Source organism: Notamacropus eugenii, chromosome 3 (assembly GCF_028372415.1).
Source record: "Notamacropus eugenii isolate mMacEug1 chromosome 3, mMacEug1.pri_v2, whole genome shotgun sequence".
Taxonomy (NCBI): domain Eukaryota; kingdom Metazoa; phylum Chordata; class Mammalia; order Diprotodontia; family Macropodidae; genus Notamacropus; species Notamacropus eugenii.
The window spans coordinates 397,637,502-397,654,930 of NC_092874.1; the positions used below are offsets into that span (position 1 = coordinate 397,637,502).

A 17,429-nucleotide genomic window follows, 5' to 3' on the forward strand; every position below is an offset into this window, starting at 1 on the left:
TTTGCATTTCATAATGTTTTCTATATCTTGTTTGGTCATAAATCCTTCTGTTCTCCATAGATCTGTCATTTCAAGATCCTCGCCTTATCCTCATAACATTTTTTGTAAGTAATTTCACCAAATTTCATAGATTCAGCTATCATTTCTATGCAGATGACTTTTAGATATAGCCTTCATTTCTCTCCTGAACTCCAGCTAGATATCTTTACCTAGACACATCATGTCAAAAACTGAATTCATTATTGTTCTACCTAAACCCAACTTCTCCTAACTTTCTTGTTTTTGTCCACGGCATGATATTCTTCTAGTGCCCCAGGTTCCCAAGTTAGAAGTCATCTTTAACTCTTTGTTTTCACTCACCTTTCATTGCCTCTAGGATAAAATATGAAGCCCTGTTTGGCATTTATAGCCTTTCACAATATGGCTTATGTCTATCTTTCCAGGCTGATTGCCCACCACTTCCCTTCAAACATTCTTTTCCAGCAGAATTGGCTTCCTTGTTGTTTCCTTTACATAACATTTCATCTGGCACTTCTGTGTTCTTGCTCTCAGACTGTTCTTCATGACTTCAATGGTCTCCCTTGTCACTAGTACCTCTTGGAACCCCTGACTCCTTGCAAGGTTCAGCTCAAAGGTCATTTCATTCAAAAAGTCTTTCATGAATCTTCCAATGTAGTGTCCTTCCTTACTAATATCACTTTTCCTTAATTTTTCACAAATACTGCACATATGAATTTGTGAACATATTGTGTCCTCTGAGCACAATTTAAGATCCTTAAAGGAAGGAATTAATTTATTTTGTATTTATGTCCTTAGTTCCTAACATAGTGTCTGACATATGGTGGGGGCCTAATGAATTCTTTTTGATTGATTCCAACCACTCTGTTTTATGCTCTAAAATAGGGAGAGCTATAAAAAAAGATTGGGTTAGGGAGTTGTATCTAGTTTCTGGAGAATTCAAAGGTACTTACCATTTTCTGGGCAATCAGAGGTAGGAGCAATAGCACAGAGTTTATTGGCCTGAAAAATTTCAAAAAATCCTTTCATGGACATCCCAAAAGTATAATTGGGAATCAGCAGGAATGAACTGGTCACAATTTCTGAGTACTCTCCCAAATCGAACACTGTGATGGAAAGGTGATTGATTAGCTTTCATCATAGGACATATACCTCTCCAAGGCAAACAAAAAAGGCCGATGAAGACCCCAGTGGCAACATACATGTGTTTCTCCTAATGGCAATCAGAATTCTTGAAATTTTTTTGCTTTTATCAGTTTCTATACAATATGATCCATGTCCCTGCTGCCTAAGATATCCAGAAACATTTGGACCAATATTCCCGTTTTCAACCCAATTTGAGGCTCAGAACAGGAAAATTATGTTGCTAAAGGGCACAAAGCTTGGGAAATGGTGAAGAGGCAGGAAAGGTATAGGATTTTTTTTTTCATTTTAACAAACTAAGAATGATAATACATCTTCTCAGAAATGTATCTACAAGTTAATGAGTTTTTTTCCAACAATGAAGCAGAATTCTCCACTCTAAGTTATTATATAATTGGATAATAAGGAATTAGTAAATTATGTTACTGAGACTTGTTTTAAAGGACTTTAAGACTGAATTGACATAACTACCAAGTTTGACCCATATGAAGGCATATATGGGGAAAAGAGACAGACTGAAGATTTGTAGTAAGTCACAGGCTCCCTGTTCTTTAACAAGTAGACCAACATTTATGTTCATTATAAGAGAGAGAATTAGTCTACCAGGGGAAATGATTCTGGAAGATGGCGGAGTAGAAAGACGCATATACACATAGCTCCGGACTCACAACCCATAGAACATCGGTAAAAAGGAACTCACAGCGAATTCTGGAGTAGTAGAGGCCACAGCACAGTGGAGCAAAGGAGATTTCTGTTCCAGAGGGACCTGCAAACCTCTCGCAAAAGGTCCGTCGTGCTGCAGACACGGAGACCAGCCCAGCCCTGCCATGGCCTCGGCACAGAGAGGAGCAGATCTGAGCGGGCTTCAGGGACGGGATCTCCAGCGGCCACGCGGGTCCCTCCACCCACAGGTGATGGGGGTCAGTGAGAGGGTCTTCTTGGCAGGTCGAGAGGGGAGTGGGATGCCCCCATAACTCAGACCCCCTTGGGAGACATTAGCTCATGCAGTGGCAGACCAGGGCTCCCCAAGCAGGTAGGAGCCTGGATCCATTGTTGAAGGTCTCTGCATAAACCCCCTGAGGGAACTGAGCCCAAGAGGCAGCCCTGCCCCCACCTGAGTACCTGAACTTAATCTCACACTGAATAGCAGCCCCGCCCCTGCGGAAACCATGAGGCTGGGAAGCAGCATTTGAATCTCAGACCCCAAGCTCTGGCTGGGAGGATCAGGAGGCGAGGTGGGTGTGAGGAGAATATTCAGAGGTCAAGTCAATGGCTGGGAAAATGCCCAGAAAAGGGAAAAGAAATAAGACTATAGAAGGTGACTTTCTTGGTGAACAGGCATCTCCTCCCTTCCCTTCTGATGAGGAAGAACAATGCTTACCATCAGGCAAAGACATAGAAGTCAAGGCCTCTGTATCCCAAACATCCAGACTCAATATTCTGTGGGCTCAGGCCATGGAAGAGCTAAAAAAGGATTTTGAAAATCAACTTAGAGAGGTGGAGGAAAAGCTGGGAAGAGAAATGAGAGATATGCAGTCAAAGCATGAACAGCAGGTCAGCACCCTGCTAAAGGAGACCCAAAAAAATGCTGAAGAAAATAACACCTTGAAAAACAGGCTAACTCAATTGGCAAAAGAGGTTCAAAAAGCCAATGAGGAGAAGAATGCTTTCAAAAGCAGAATTAGCCAAATGGAAAAGGAGATTCAAAAGCTCACTGAAGAAAATAGTTCTTTCAAAATTAGAATGGAACAGATGGAGGCTAATGACTTTATGAGAAACCAAGAAATCACAAAACAAAATCAAAAGAATGAAACAATGGAAGATAATGTGAAATATCTCATTGGAAAAACAACTGACATAGAAAATAGATCCAAGAGAGACAATTTAAAAATTATGGGACTACCTGAAAGCCACAATCGAAAAAAGAGCCTAGACATCATCTTTCATGAAATTATCAAGGAAATGATTCTGGTTATTCACTGCTTCATTGGTCAAAGAAGGTTAGGATATTTTAGTGGACAATAATCTATTTCACTCTGTTCCCACAGAGGATATAAAGACCTCACTTCTGAGGGATGGAAGGAAATCTCTCATGGTAAACAAGAATTGGAGGAAGAAAGTAAGTTTGATTTACTTGATATAAAACAGAAGCCATGCTGGGAGAAAAAAAAAAATAAGTCCTGACTTTGTCCTATAAGATTCTAGAAATTAAAGTATTAGAAATAAGAACTGGTATGATGAGAGTTTTCATGAAAAGAGTTCTTCAATAGAACCACAGAGTTTTAGAGCTATGAAATGAGGAGAAAGACTGCCTAAGATTTCAGGAAGAAAAACACTCAAAGACCTTGAATACAAGCAGGTCAATAAACAGAAAAAACTCCCAGTGGCAACAGAAGGAAACATGACATCCAGATCTAGTAACAGGGAGTAGGCATCTATGACTAGATACTGCAAACCAAGCAAAAATAATCCAACATTTGATGAGACAGAGAACCCTGCAGAGTGTGGGGAGAAGACAGAACCACAACATAGTGTCTTTGAGTGGTTCAAAAGAGAAATGAGAGAGACAAACAGAGAGAGGCAGAGAAACAAAAAGACTTACACACACAGAGAGAACATTTCATTAGGAAAGCAAATGCATAGAAATGAAGGACAATCTAGAATAAGAGAAGCAAAAAGCAATAACATTAAAAGAAAATTGCACTATGCAAGAAAAGCATACTGGTCTTGAAGACAGGATGTACAGAGACCACCCAAGGATCATAAGTCTCCAGGAACAAAACAGGACAGAAAAAACCTTAGAACCATAATGAAGGCAATAATAGAAGAGAACTGCCCAGAACTTCTGAACATAAAAAAAAAATGAAATTCCAATTGAAAGAATTAACAGATTGCCCCCAGAAAAAAAGTCCAAAGGTGCAAACTCCAAAATTCCATATGGTTAAGTTTAACAATTCCATTTAAAAACATCAAGTCCTGCAAGCCATCAAGAGAAAGACCTTAAAATACAAAGGAAAAGATATTTCAATATTATAAGACTGTTCTGTACCCACTAGAAAACATAGGAGGGAATGGAATAATGTATTCCAAAAAGCATTGGAATTCAACATGAAGCCCAGGGTATTCTAACCTGCAAATCTGAGCTAACACATACATGAAAAATATTAATAATCAACAATAAAGGAGAGTTTGGAATATTTTAAGAAAGAAAGCAGTACTGAAAAGAGACAAGAGTGAAGGTTGAAATCTGATAAAAGTAATAGTGAAGAGGTAGACAGGAAGTATTTCTGGACAGAATTTTATGATAACCTGCCTATAGGTGATTCAATGAGGTTTTTTTTCTTATTAACACATGAGAAGGCTCATGAAAGGGAAGGGGAGGGCTGGTGGATAGAAAGAAATGTGTGATGTGCTGTAGACAAATCAAAAGCTAGCAATGAGGGGAAGATGGCTTCTGTGGTCTCAGAAAGGGAAGAATGTACAAGGGATTGGATGAGGAAGAGGGGGGAAAATGAAGAGATGAGGAAAAGAAGGAGGCCTTACCTGGTAAGAAGGGGTTTCACTGATGAAGAGTGGATAAGAGATGGTCTATGGTCTATGGTCTATGAAGGGAGACAGTGACTTTAGATTGGATGTGGTCTGAGGGATTTGCTGTTTGAAAAGTCTCCTCAGGAGTAGAGCCAAAATGGAGGAGCACAGGTAGAAATCCAGCCAGACTCTCCCAATATTCCCCCTCCAAACAATCTTAATACAACTTTCCAAATTGAATTCTGGAGCAATATAATCAACAAAAGGTCAGAATGGAGCATTTTTTTCCAGCTTGAGACAATTTAGAAGGTTAGCAGGAGAGATCTGTGACACTGAGTTGGGGGCCCCAGAACCCATGCAGCAGGAGTGCTAGTTGTGGGTTTTGGACACCATGGCAGAGGTAGCAACACTATCCAGAGCTCAGCCTAGAGACAGCAAACTGGTCAGAAAAAGATTACGAGGGCCTTTTGCAGACATTTTGCACAGGACCTGGTGCTATGTGGCTCATACAAAGTTCTTAGTCACAGTTTCAGGGTGGAAAGGAGTGCTCATGGGTGGTGACAAAGGAGAAGGGGCTCTGGTTGCAGTTCCAAATCACAGAAATGATTAATAATTTCATTAAAGATAATGAGACAACATACAAAAATTTGTGACATGCAGGCAAAGCAAGACAGGAGAAAATTTTTATCTCTAGATGCTTACACCAGTAAAAATAAGAAAGAGTATGTCAATAAAATGGTCATTTGATTAAAAAATTTAAAAAGAACAAATTAAAAATCCCCAATTAAACGCCATAATAGAAATCCTGAAACCAAAGAAGAGATTACTAAAATTGAGAGTAGAAAAACCCATTACATAAATAAAACTAGGAGTTGGTTTTATGAAAAATAGACCATCAGTTAATTTGATTTTTAGAAAGAAAGAAGAAAATCAAATTATCAGTATCAAAAATGAAAAGGATTAATCCATCACCAATGAAGATGAAATTTAAGCAACTCTAAGGGGTCATTTTGTCCAATTATGTGCTAGTAAAAATGAAAATCTCACTGAAATGGATAAATATTTACAAAAGCATAAATTGTCCAGATTAACAGAAAAGGAAATAGAATACTTAACTAACCCTATCCTAGAAAAAGAAATTAAATGAACCATAAATGAGGTCTCTAAGAAAAAATCCCCAAGACCAGATGGATTTACTATTGAATTCTATCAAATATTTAATTTAGATATTATATTAACTACTTGAAAAAATAGATAAAAATTGATTCCTAGTCAAATTCCTTATACAACAAAGATATGGTTTTGACACCTAAAGCAGAGAGAGCAAAAACAAAGAAAACTAGACCAATTTCCCTAACGAATATTGATGTAAAAATTTTAAACCAAATATTAGCAAGATTACAGCAACATATCATAAAGATCATATGCTATGAGTAGGTGAAATTTATACTAGGAATGCAGGGCTAATTCAATGGGAAAACTAAGCAAAACTGACAATGTTAATAACAAAACCAATGAAAATCATATGATTGTACAATAGATGCAGAAAAAAATACTTTTGACAAAATAGAATGCACCCATTCCGATTAAAAACACTAGAAATCCTAGAAATGAATGAAACTTTTCTGTAAATTATAAGTAATATTGATCTAAAACAGAGAGCAAGCATTAGCTATGACAGGGATAAGCTAAAAACTTTCCCAATAAGATCAGTGGTGAGACAAGGATGTCCGTTATCACCACTATTATTCAATGTTCTACTAGAAATGCTAGCTATAACAATAATACAAGAAAAGGAAACTGAAGGAATAAGACCAGGCAATCAGGAAACAAAACTAACACTCTTTGAAAATGATATAGCAATATACATGGAGAACCCTAGAGAATCAACTAAAAAACTAGTTGAGATAATGAACAACTTTAGCAAAGTTACAAGTTGCAAATAAATCCACGTAAATCATCATTTCCATATATTACCAATAAAACTCAAAAGGAAGGGATAGAGAAATTCCATTTTAAAATAATGGCAGACAACATAAAATACCAGGGATATTTCCTGCCAAGATAATCCCAGGAAACATAGGAACACAACTACAAAACATTTTTCACAAAAAGATAGCTCTAAACAGTCGGAGAAACATTAACTGATCATGAATAGGATGAACCATATCACAAAAATGACAATTCTATCCAATACCAAACTATCAAAGAATTATTTTTTTAGAACTAGAAAAAATAGTGAAGAAAGTCATCTGGAAGAATAAAAAGGTGAAGAATATTAAAAAAATGTGAAGGAAGGCAGCCTAGAAGTACTTTATTTCAAACTATTACAAAGTGGTAGAAATGAAAACAATCTGGTTCTAGTTAAGAAATAGAGTGCTACATCAGTGGAATAGATTAGGTATTTAATACATAGTAGTAAATGACCAGATTAATCTAGTGTTTGTGAAACCCAAGGTTCCAAGCTTTTGGGAAAAGGGCTCACCATCTGATAAAAATTGCTTGGAAATCTAGAAATCAGCTTGGCAGAAAATGGTGTAGACCAACATCTCACATCATGTACCAAAACAAAGTAAAAATGGACCAATAAATTAGACTTAAAGGATGACTTCTTGAGTATGTTAGGGGAAAATGGAAAAATTTAACTGTCCAAACTATGGATGAATTTATGTCCAAACAAGACTTGGCAGAGAAGTTCACAAGAAGCAAAATGGATAATTATGATGACATGAAATTAAAATGATTTTGCACAAACACAACCAATGCAGTCAAAATTAGAAGAAAAAAACTGGTAAAGAATTTTTCTATCCAGTTTCTCTGATAAATGCCTCATTTCTCAAATATATGGGAACTGGTTCAAATTTATAAAAATAAGAACCATTCCCCAATTAATAATTGGTCAAATAATAAGAACAGACAGTTTTAAGAAGAAATTAAGTCTATCTATAGCAATATGAAAAAATGCTCTAAATCACTATTAATTAGATAAATGCAAATTAAAACAACTATGAGGTACCATTTCACACCCCTCAAAATAGCTAATGTGACAGAAAAGAGAAATGACAAATGCTAGAGGAGATGTGGAAAAATAGGGACACTAATGCACTATTGATGGAATTGTGAACTGGTCCAACCATTCTAGAGAACAATGTGACTATTCTCAAAGTGGTATAAAACCCTTTGACCTAGCAATACACTACTAGGTCTGTATCCCAAAAAAATCAAAGAAAATGGAAAAAGAATTATATGTACAAAAATATTTATACTTGTGGCAAAGAATTGGAAATTGATGGGATGCCCATCAATTGAGGAATGGCTGAACAAATTATGGTATATGACCGTATTCTAATACTATTATAAGAAATGACAAGCAGATTTCAGAAAAACCCAGAAAAACTTATATAAATTGATACAAAATGAAATGAGCAGGACCAGATCATTGTACACAGTGACAGCATCATTGCAAAGATGACCAACTGTGAAAGGTTTAGCTATTCAATAAAATGATCCAACACAATTTCAGAAGACTAATGATGAAAAATGCTATCCAGCTCCAAAGAGAGAACTGATGAACTAAGTGCAAATTGAATTGTATTTTTTTTACCTTTTCTTCCTTTTTTGTATAAACATAGCTAATATCAAAATATATTTTGCATGATTTCACATGAATAAGTGATATCATATTTCTTGCCCTCTAATTGGGTGTGGGAGAGATGAGCAGGGAGGAAGAGAATGTGGAACTCAAAATAATTTTTTAAAAATATTAAAAGCAAATACTCATCTTACTACTCATCTTACATTGGGAAAGGGGGAGTTACAATTCCTGGAAGCAAATGACATTTGGGTAAGTGAGAGAACATGGAACCAAGGAGGAGATTTTTGAGACAAATGTCAAAAAAACGGTAACCAGGAAAGCATAGAGAACTCTGGTGGACTGAAAATTCAGTCATGGTGGAGGAAGGGCCCTACTGTGGGTCAACATCCTCTATGCTACTTACAACAAATTATTTTTTTCTGGGGATGAGGCACAGCGGGTATGCAAAATGAGAATGCATGGGTCAAGCCCCACCAGGCAGTGGCAGAAAGTGCCTAGAGGGGAGAATGTAGAATGGATACCTAGGAGATGTAGGAATATAGAGAAACAAGAGAGACATGGTAATTATAGGTGTCATGCATCAGAGAATGAAGGTATAAAATAGACACAAAAGGTGGGTGGATAATGAAAAGAATACAAAAAAGAGATGTAAATTTTTTTTACCTAATTTTATTTTATTTTAAAAATTAAAAAACCTGAGTTGGATCTGGAAGTGGAGCCAAGATGTCAAAGAAAAGCGAGGAGATTGAGCTCCCCTCAGCTTCCTTCAGAAACAATTTAAAATCAAGCCTCTAAATGGACTTTAAAATGACAGAAACCACAAAAAGACAGAGTGAAATAATTTTCCATCTTAAGATAACTTAGAAGAACTTTAGGAAAGTTCTGTCTCACTTGGGTAAAAGGGAAGTGCCGCCTAGTATAGAGGGTTTCCAGGCAAGCCATCAAGAGACTCTTAGTCACAACACAGATCAGTAGCTGAGGTCCCTCAGTCCTGCCTCAGCAGGCCAGCTGTGAAGACTGCAGTGCCAGCACAGAAGACAAACTCCTAGCTCCAGAAGCCTAGGCATAACAGGCATGACTAGGTGAAGACATCCATTGCAGTGGGCAAGCCACCAGCATCTGAGGCCCTGACACAGGAAGCAAGGCCTCTTACCCCACCACACAAGAAGCTTGGGACAGTGTCCTAGGAGCAGAACTCAACTTTTATAGTCACTAAATAAGCTAAAAATATTAGCAAAAAACAGAAAAAAGCCCTTATCGTAGAAAGCTGCTGTGGTGACAGGGAAGATCAAAACCCAAAGCGAATAACAATGTCAAAATGCCTACATTAAAGCCTCAATGGGAATATAAATTGGTCTCAAGCTCAAAAAGCCTTCCTGGAAGAACTCAAAAAAGAGAGATAGAAATCAAATAAAGAGAGAGAGAAAAAAAATTGGGAAAATGAATGAAAGTAATACAAGACAGAGTCAACAGCTTGGAAAAGGAAAGACAAACATCCACTGAAGAAAATAGCTCCATAAACAGTAGAATTGGCCAAATGGAAAAAGACATACAAAAGCTAACTGAAGAAAATAATTCCTTCAAAATTGGAATTGGGCAAGCGGAAGTTAACAACTCTATGAGACATCAAGAATCAGTCAAACAAAATGAAAAGAATTAACAGATGGAAAACAAACCTGGAAAATAGATCCAAGAGAGATAATTTAAGAATTGTTGGACTACCTGAAAGCCATAATCAAAAAAAGAGCTTGGACAGCATCTTTCAAGAAATTATCAAGGAAAACTGACCTGAAGTCCTGAAACCAAAGAATTCACCAATCACTTCCTGAAAGAGATCCCAAAGTGAAAATTCCAAGGAACATGGCAGCTTTACAATAAAGAATTGAAGGGTTTTGGAATATGATATTGTGGAGGGCAAAGGAACTTGAATTATAACTACAAATCAACTACCCAGCAAATTAAGCATAATCTTTCAGGGGAAAAGATGGAAATTCAATGAAATAAGGGACTTCCAAACTTTCCTGATGAAAAGTCTAGAGCTAAAACAGAAAATTCAGTCTTCAAATACAAAACTCTAGAGAAGCATAAAAAGGAAAACAAGAAAAAACATGCTATTCAAATAAGATTAAACTGTTTATATCCCTCAGGAAGATGATACTTGTAAATCTTGAGAACTACATCTCTACTAGGGCAGTTAGAAGGAGTATACATAGACAGAGGGTGTGGATATAAGTTGACTTTGATGTGATGATATAAAAATAATTAAATGGTGAAAAAAATGATTGTATCAGGAGGAGAGGAAAGGGGGAGTCAGAATAGGGTAAATTCTATCATGTGAAGACATATAAAACACCTTTTATAGCAGAGGGAAAAGTGTGTGTATGGGGGGGGTGAGAACTTTTAAAATCTTTCTCTCATCAGATTTGACTCAAAGAGGGAAACATATACATACTTAGTTGGGTATACAAATTTATTTTACCCCACATGGAAGGAGGGGAAAGGGTTAAGGAAATGGAGGATTGATAGAAGAGAGGGCAGAAGTAGGAGGGGAAAGGAAATAGAAAAGGAGGGCTGATAGAAGGGAGAGCAGATTGAAGGAGGTGGTGACCAGAATCAAACACTGATAAGGAGGGACAGAGAGAAAGTATAAATGGATGGGGGGGAATAAATTGGAGTGAAATACATAACAATCACAATTGTGAATGTGAATGGGATGAGTTCTCTCACAAAACAGAAATAGATAGCAGAGTGGATTAAACACCAGAGTCCTACAATATTTTGTTTACAAGAAATTAAATATACTTTCCTTCTTTCTAGGGTTCACAATTAGAAATAATTTCTCCCTTTTTACCAGCTACTTTGCCAGATGCTTTGTTAGTAATATCAGTTTGAGAAATCGCTTCCAAAAAAGACCCAATATGATAAGATTTGGGTAGTGGTGGTGGTGATGGAGAAAAGTCAACAAATCAAACATTTGCAATTTATAAAGCAACTACTTATGTGCCAGGCAATGTGCTAAGTGCTAGAAATACAAAGAAAGGCAAAAATCAATCCCTGATCTTATATCTAATGGGTGAGATAATATGCAATCAATTACATACAGGTGAGATATATATGGAATAAATTGGAGATAGTCTCAGAGGGATGGCAACAGACACAAGTGCACATACACATATATATGTATTTGTCAAATAGTAAAAATCCACCTTCTCTCACTCTTATCCCAAAGCCTCCTCACCCCATGGAGAATGAAAGGAAAACAAAACCCCCATTACAAACATGCACAGTGTTACAGGTCAGAATAAGATAAATAGAGGTATAACATTTTGAGCATAAGCAATTTGCTGGTAAAGTGAGAATTTACCAATAAATAAGATCTTGTCTTCCAGAGCATAGCTAAGATCCAGGTGTCTCTTAAACTATCCCTTTCATCTTTTCTTACACTACAACAGAATGTTCCACCGTATTTACACACCATAAATTAGTATACAAATGAACTGACTGGTGGAGCTTTCTATTTCTATTCCCACTTTGCCCTCTGTTTTTAAGAAATTTGAGCAGTTTTCTTGGATGGTTTCTTAAAATAGGATCTCATTTTGATCATGGTCTCCAGGTAGCTCAATAGTTTTTTTTCTCTGATCTGTTTTCCAGGTCAGTTATTTTTGCTGAGATCATAATTTCCTTCTAGTTTTTATCCTTTTGACTTTGTTTGCATATTTTTGTTGTTTTATGGAGAAAATGGCTGCTATCTAGTCAGTTCTAACTTCCAGGGAGTTTCCTGTTTGGCAAGGTTCTTATATCTGTTATGACAAGCTGTTATCTTTTCAATTCTTTTTTTCACAGTACTTATTTCTTTTCCAACTTTTCCTCTGGTATTCTCCTTTCATTTAATAAAAAAAAAAGTTTTACCACTTTTTGAAAAAATTCTTGCTTTGTCTCTTGCAAGAATGCACTTGAATTTGTGCCCAAGCTGTGTTTTTCACTGATGCTTTACTTATAGGTTTTTTAGAATAATTCTCTTTTTCTGCTTTGTGTCATTAGTGTCCCTGTCACAATAGCTTTTGATGGTGAGATTTTTTGGTTTGCTCATTTTTTCAGTCTACTTTCTGGCTTTGGAGTTGTATTTAGGGCCAGGGTCTATGCATTCTATGCAATGAAAATGTCTGAACTTGGGACATGGAATGACTTTTGGGAGGAATGGCAAGGAAGCCAAAGTTATTGAATGAAAAAGTATATGGAAGGGAGTAAAGTATAAGGAGATGACAAAGGTAGGAAGGAAACAAATTATGAAGAGTTTTAAGAGAATTGATTCTGGAGGCAGTAGGATTGATTGAATAAGGATGTGGGATGGTTAGACTTGTACTTTAGGAAATTCAATTTGAAAGCTGAGTAAAGGATCAATTGGAGAAGGGAGAAACTTCAAGCAACACGCCGAACCACATAAATCTAGTTTTCCTAACCCAATACAGGTTGGTCAATCTGAGTTTCACCTCTTTGATTAGGGGATATCTACAAGCATGGACTTTCACAGGTTCATAGAACCTTGTCTGTTTTGTAAAATTCCTATTCCAAAAGCTGATTGATTGCACTTTCTAATAACTACATCCTGTGAAAGGGCCAATTAGAGGGAAAGTAGTTTTTGATAATCTTACCTTTGAAATGTATCAGGGAGTCAAAGAACACGCTGATGAATCCAGAAAATATGTTGAATAGGAAAAGGATGAATTCTGCTCTTGAACTTTGTGAGAAGAAGAAACTCATCAGGTACATGAGAGGAATGATGGACCATCCATATAAGATGAACATAAATAAGATATTCAAAGATTGTACGTGTTCAAAAAAAATTTTCATATCAAAGGCTCTGAATAATCCCTGAGACAGAGACAAAGTAAAGGTGTTGAGTAGAATGAAATAACATGGTACAACAAACAAGATATTAATCCAGAATATCAATGAAGCAAACTGCTAGTTTCACCTTTAAAAGTAGAGCAAATTAATTTATCATGGAAGCATATTAAAAACTTCCTTTTTTAGTTCCCTAGAAATATTAAGAAATACTTTCCTCTGAAGTCCTTTTAAGATTCTTGGGAAACTATCCTTGGAAAAATAGACAAAAATGTTTTTCTTAGGAAAAGGTGGGTAAAACGTTTGTTTTTTTCCACTGGCATTCTTTTTTTGTTTGCTCATTCTTTCAGACTAATTTTTAACTTTAGACTTTGTGTTAGGACCAGGCTCTGTGAACTTTCTGGTGTCAGGGAGAGTTGATGAATTGGATTTGAGAGATGGAATATCCTGTAGGAAAAGTATGGGGAAGGGAATAAGATGTAAGTAGACTACAAAGGCAGTAGAGTGAGAAGGAACTTTAAAGGGTGATAACTAAACCTCAGAGATGATCTAAGTTGAGTCCCCTATTATATAGATGAGAAACCTGAGACCCAGAGACTTCGAAACAGTGCTTCATACCACTCCAGCATCTGTGAGTTCTCAACTTTTATTCTTATCTGTACCTACTAGCTCTTGGGAGACAGGGTACTTTTAAATGAAATCTGGCAGGTAATGAAGCTTCCCAGTGGGCATTCCACCTAGATAAAACCTAATTCTACTGTAAATACCTAGGTTTCAAAGTTCTGTGGCAGGTGAAAGATGAAATGACTGAGGAAACAAAGTTTGAGCTTCCAAGTATATCAATTTATTAAGTAATGCATGCCAATTGCATAGCAAATTGGGACCAAGTAACCTCAAGTTTGGCTGAATGGGGAAGAGGTGGGAGAAGGGTACAGCATTTTATGCATTAAAAACAATCAAATTAGACCAATTAATTAAAAGAAAACCAGGATACAAAATTGGGTGATCTGATTTCTAATTGGAGAAAAGATGAGGGACTTTCCAAGTTGATAGGGGAAGAGGAAACAGATGAAATTCCCTGAAATCAGAAAAAGAGGTGTCCCACTCCCCCCATGTGACTGTATTCAGTCAAAGGAACATGGAAACAGTAATGATTGACCAGTCCAGGGCCAGTTTTCAGACAAGATACATGATGTAGGGAGACTGAAAGAAGGATAGTTTTTTAAAATAAGTTTTTATTAATACTTTCTATTTTTTACATCACAATGGTATCCCATGTATCCTCTACCTCCCAGAGATCCATCCCATATGACAACAGCATTTTTGAAGAAGGAGAAGAGGGGAAAAAAACACATCTGATCATACATGAAAAAGTCTGAAAGTGCATGCAATATATAACATTTGTGGACCTCCTACATCTTCAAAGGGTTAGGTTGGAGTTGTATTCTCATATCTTTTCATTTGAATTCCACTTCATCTATATATGTTTGCTATATTTACTTTTGATTTTGGGGATATTGTTTTTACCATTTAAATTGTAGTTACTGTGCTTATCGCTTTATTGGCTCTATTTACTTCATTCTACATCAGTTTATATAGATCTTTCCATACTATTTTATGAAATATCATTTCTTAAATCACAGTAATATTCCATTCCATTCAAATGTCAGTTTGTTTATTCCCCAATTGATGAGCATTTATTTTGTTTCTAATAATTATCTATCACAAAAAATGCTGTTATAAATATTTTGGAGTATATGGGCATTTTCATTATTAATGGCTTCCTCGGGGTAGAAGTTCAGTAATGGAATTTCTGGTTCAAAGGATATAATGTTTTAGTCACTTTATTTGTATAATTCATAATTGCTTTATAAAATAGTTGTGCCACTTCACTGCTCCATTAACAATGTATAAATGTTCCTGTCCTTCCACAGTTCTTTCAGCATTGATTGTTGCTGTTTTCTTGTACTCTTTGCTATTTTTTAAGGGTGTGAGGTGAAGCCTTCGGGTTGCTTTGATTTTCATTTTTCTTATTATTAGTGATTTGGAACATTTTTTCATGTGATTGTGAATGCTTTGCAGTTCTTTTGAGAACTATCTGTTCCTATACTTTCACCATTTATCTATTAGGGAATGATATATTTATATGTTATATAGAGAGATATGCTATTATAAATACATATATATGACATATACATGAATACCAAACCCTTATCTGAAAGTTTTAATACAAAGATTTTCCCCATTTGACCCTGTCCCTTCTTATCCTAGAAATATTAATGTTGTCTGTGCAGAAGCTTTTCAGTTTTAAGTTCGCTCTTCTGTTATAAACACAGTATTATGTTCCTTCAGTTAATTTAATCTCTTTTTTCAGGTGACTCTTTTCCCACTGGCTCTCTTCCTGTCATCCCTGATACCCTCTTTTCATTCGGTATTCCCTCTTCCTCTCCTCCAGTTCAGGTTGTTCTGTTTCTTAGTTTTTACAATTCTTCTTTTTTTTTTTTTTTGGTGCCTCTTTCTAAAAAGTATTTCCATCTATCTCTTCATTATCTATCTTCTCTGTTTTCTCTAGACTCATATTCTCTGATCCTATTATTATCTAGTCTCTCCCTTTTTTTCTGTATTCTTCATGCTATCAAAGCTTCCAAGGTATCCATTCTGCAGTCTCCCCTTTAGGTGCTTCCTACCACTGCCTTGAATTGCTCATCCCATGGATTCCTCTTTTCCATTGTGCCTCATTTTCAGAGCAATGACAATAATAATAGGAAATATCCATATAGTGCCTACCATGCGCCATGTGCTCTGCAATCTCTACCTCACTTGATCCCCACAACAACCCTGCAATGGAAGTGCTATTTTTATCCCCATTTTACTGATAATGAAACTGAGACAAACAAAAGTTAAATGATTTGCCTAGAGTCACACCACTCAAATCTTTCTGAATACAGGTCCAACACTCTATCCACTGCACTATCTAGCACTGCCTCATGGTAAGGCTCCTCTTGAACTATGTCACTGATTATGCATCCCATCACTGATCTACACCCTTTCTTGTTGACTTTTTTCTCCATTCACCCAGAAATTTCCTGTGTCCATGCTCTCTTATTCCTCCAGAAGCCACTTGTCCCCAGGGATTCTAACTCCCATCCCCTAGGACAAGTAGATTTTTCAAGCACAAAGTCCCTGAGATTTCATCCAGTGTAACGTCGTCTCCTCCTTTCACCACCTATCTCTTCATTTATAGGAATATTCATCAATGAAATCACTTCTCTGCCCCCTCCTTTTCAGCCTTTCTCCTCTCATCACCAATTTCCTAGTAGACTCTTCTCTTTCTGAAACCAAAGAGGCTATCTTACCCTTATTGTTAAACCTTGATTTGTCCCAAGACCTCATTCACTTCTCTCTGTTCTCCTAATACCTTTGCCACCTATTACATATTCCCCCATGTTACAATGTAGTCCCACAAAAGAAGCACTCACCCATATACAGAATGTTGACAGGTTTTATCCATAATAACTCATCTATGTCCTCATAGTTATCTCTACCAGATTTCTACCTTCACCCCTATCTCCTTGTGTACATTAATAAAGAAGTCTCTTACTCCTCATCATATCATCACTCTGTTGTGGTTACTGTCTTTACCTGCTATGCTCATTCACTGCTCCTGCATTTCTGCTGTTTGGGGTTGTTTAAGTTCTCTTCAGTTCTGGTTTTCATTTTTAGCATGTTTTTATTGATATGTTCTGTATCTTACATCACCCTAGTATCATATGTATTTCTCCCCTTTTCTCTCTTAATAATGTGATATGACAAATAATATTTTCTTTAGAAAAGAAAAGTCAGCATAACTTATCAATAAACTGGAAAAGTCAAAAAACGTACAATGTGGGACATTTGTGGACCTTTCTCTTCCATGACAGAACATGTTGGTAGTATCTTCCTTATCTCTTCATTTGATCCAGTTTTCTTTCTTAAAATGTTTCACACTCTTCTATATTATTGAATATCCATCTTTTATCCTGAATGTTAAGTTCAAATTTATAGGATGGGTCACCTTGGGCTGCATCTGAGCTCCATTGTTCATCAGTCCATATTATTCCATTTCCTCCCCATTTTTTCTAGTGAGTGCTAAAGTCCTGCATCATTCAAATGTCTTTTCATTTGTATTTGAAGGTCTTTCTTCTAATAACTTGCAGAACTCATTTCTGAATTGAGTTGTTAAATTTAACCACCATGCATCTTATAATTTGCAGTCATGGGTTTTTTATCCAGAGGTGACTTGTGAATTTTTAAAATTGTA

General features: G+C 36.4%; 1 protein-coding gene across 4 annotated transcripts in view; it reads right to left on the reverse strand.

The window, feature by feature from the left end:
* LOC140497227 (phospholipid-transporting ATPase ABCA3-like) overlaps positions 1-17,429 on the reverse strand; it is a 264,641-nt gene that overhangs the window by 61,095 nt on the left and 186,117 nt on the right. For all 4 annotated transcript variants that reach the window (XM_072597913.1, XM_072597914.1, XM_072597912.1 and 1 more), the window contains 2 exons: positions 12,937-13,156; positions 972-1,124 (listed from right to left, as the gene is read on the reverse strand). In XM_072597913.1, coding sequence (XP_072454014.1) covers positions 972-1,124; positions 12,937-13,156 — 373 coding nt within the window. The remainder of the gene's footprint in view (positions 1-971; positions 1,125-12,936; positions 13,157-17,429) is intronic.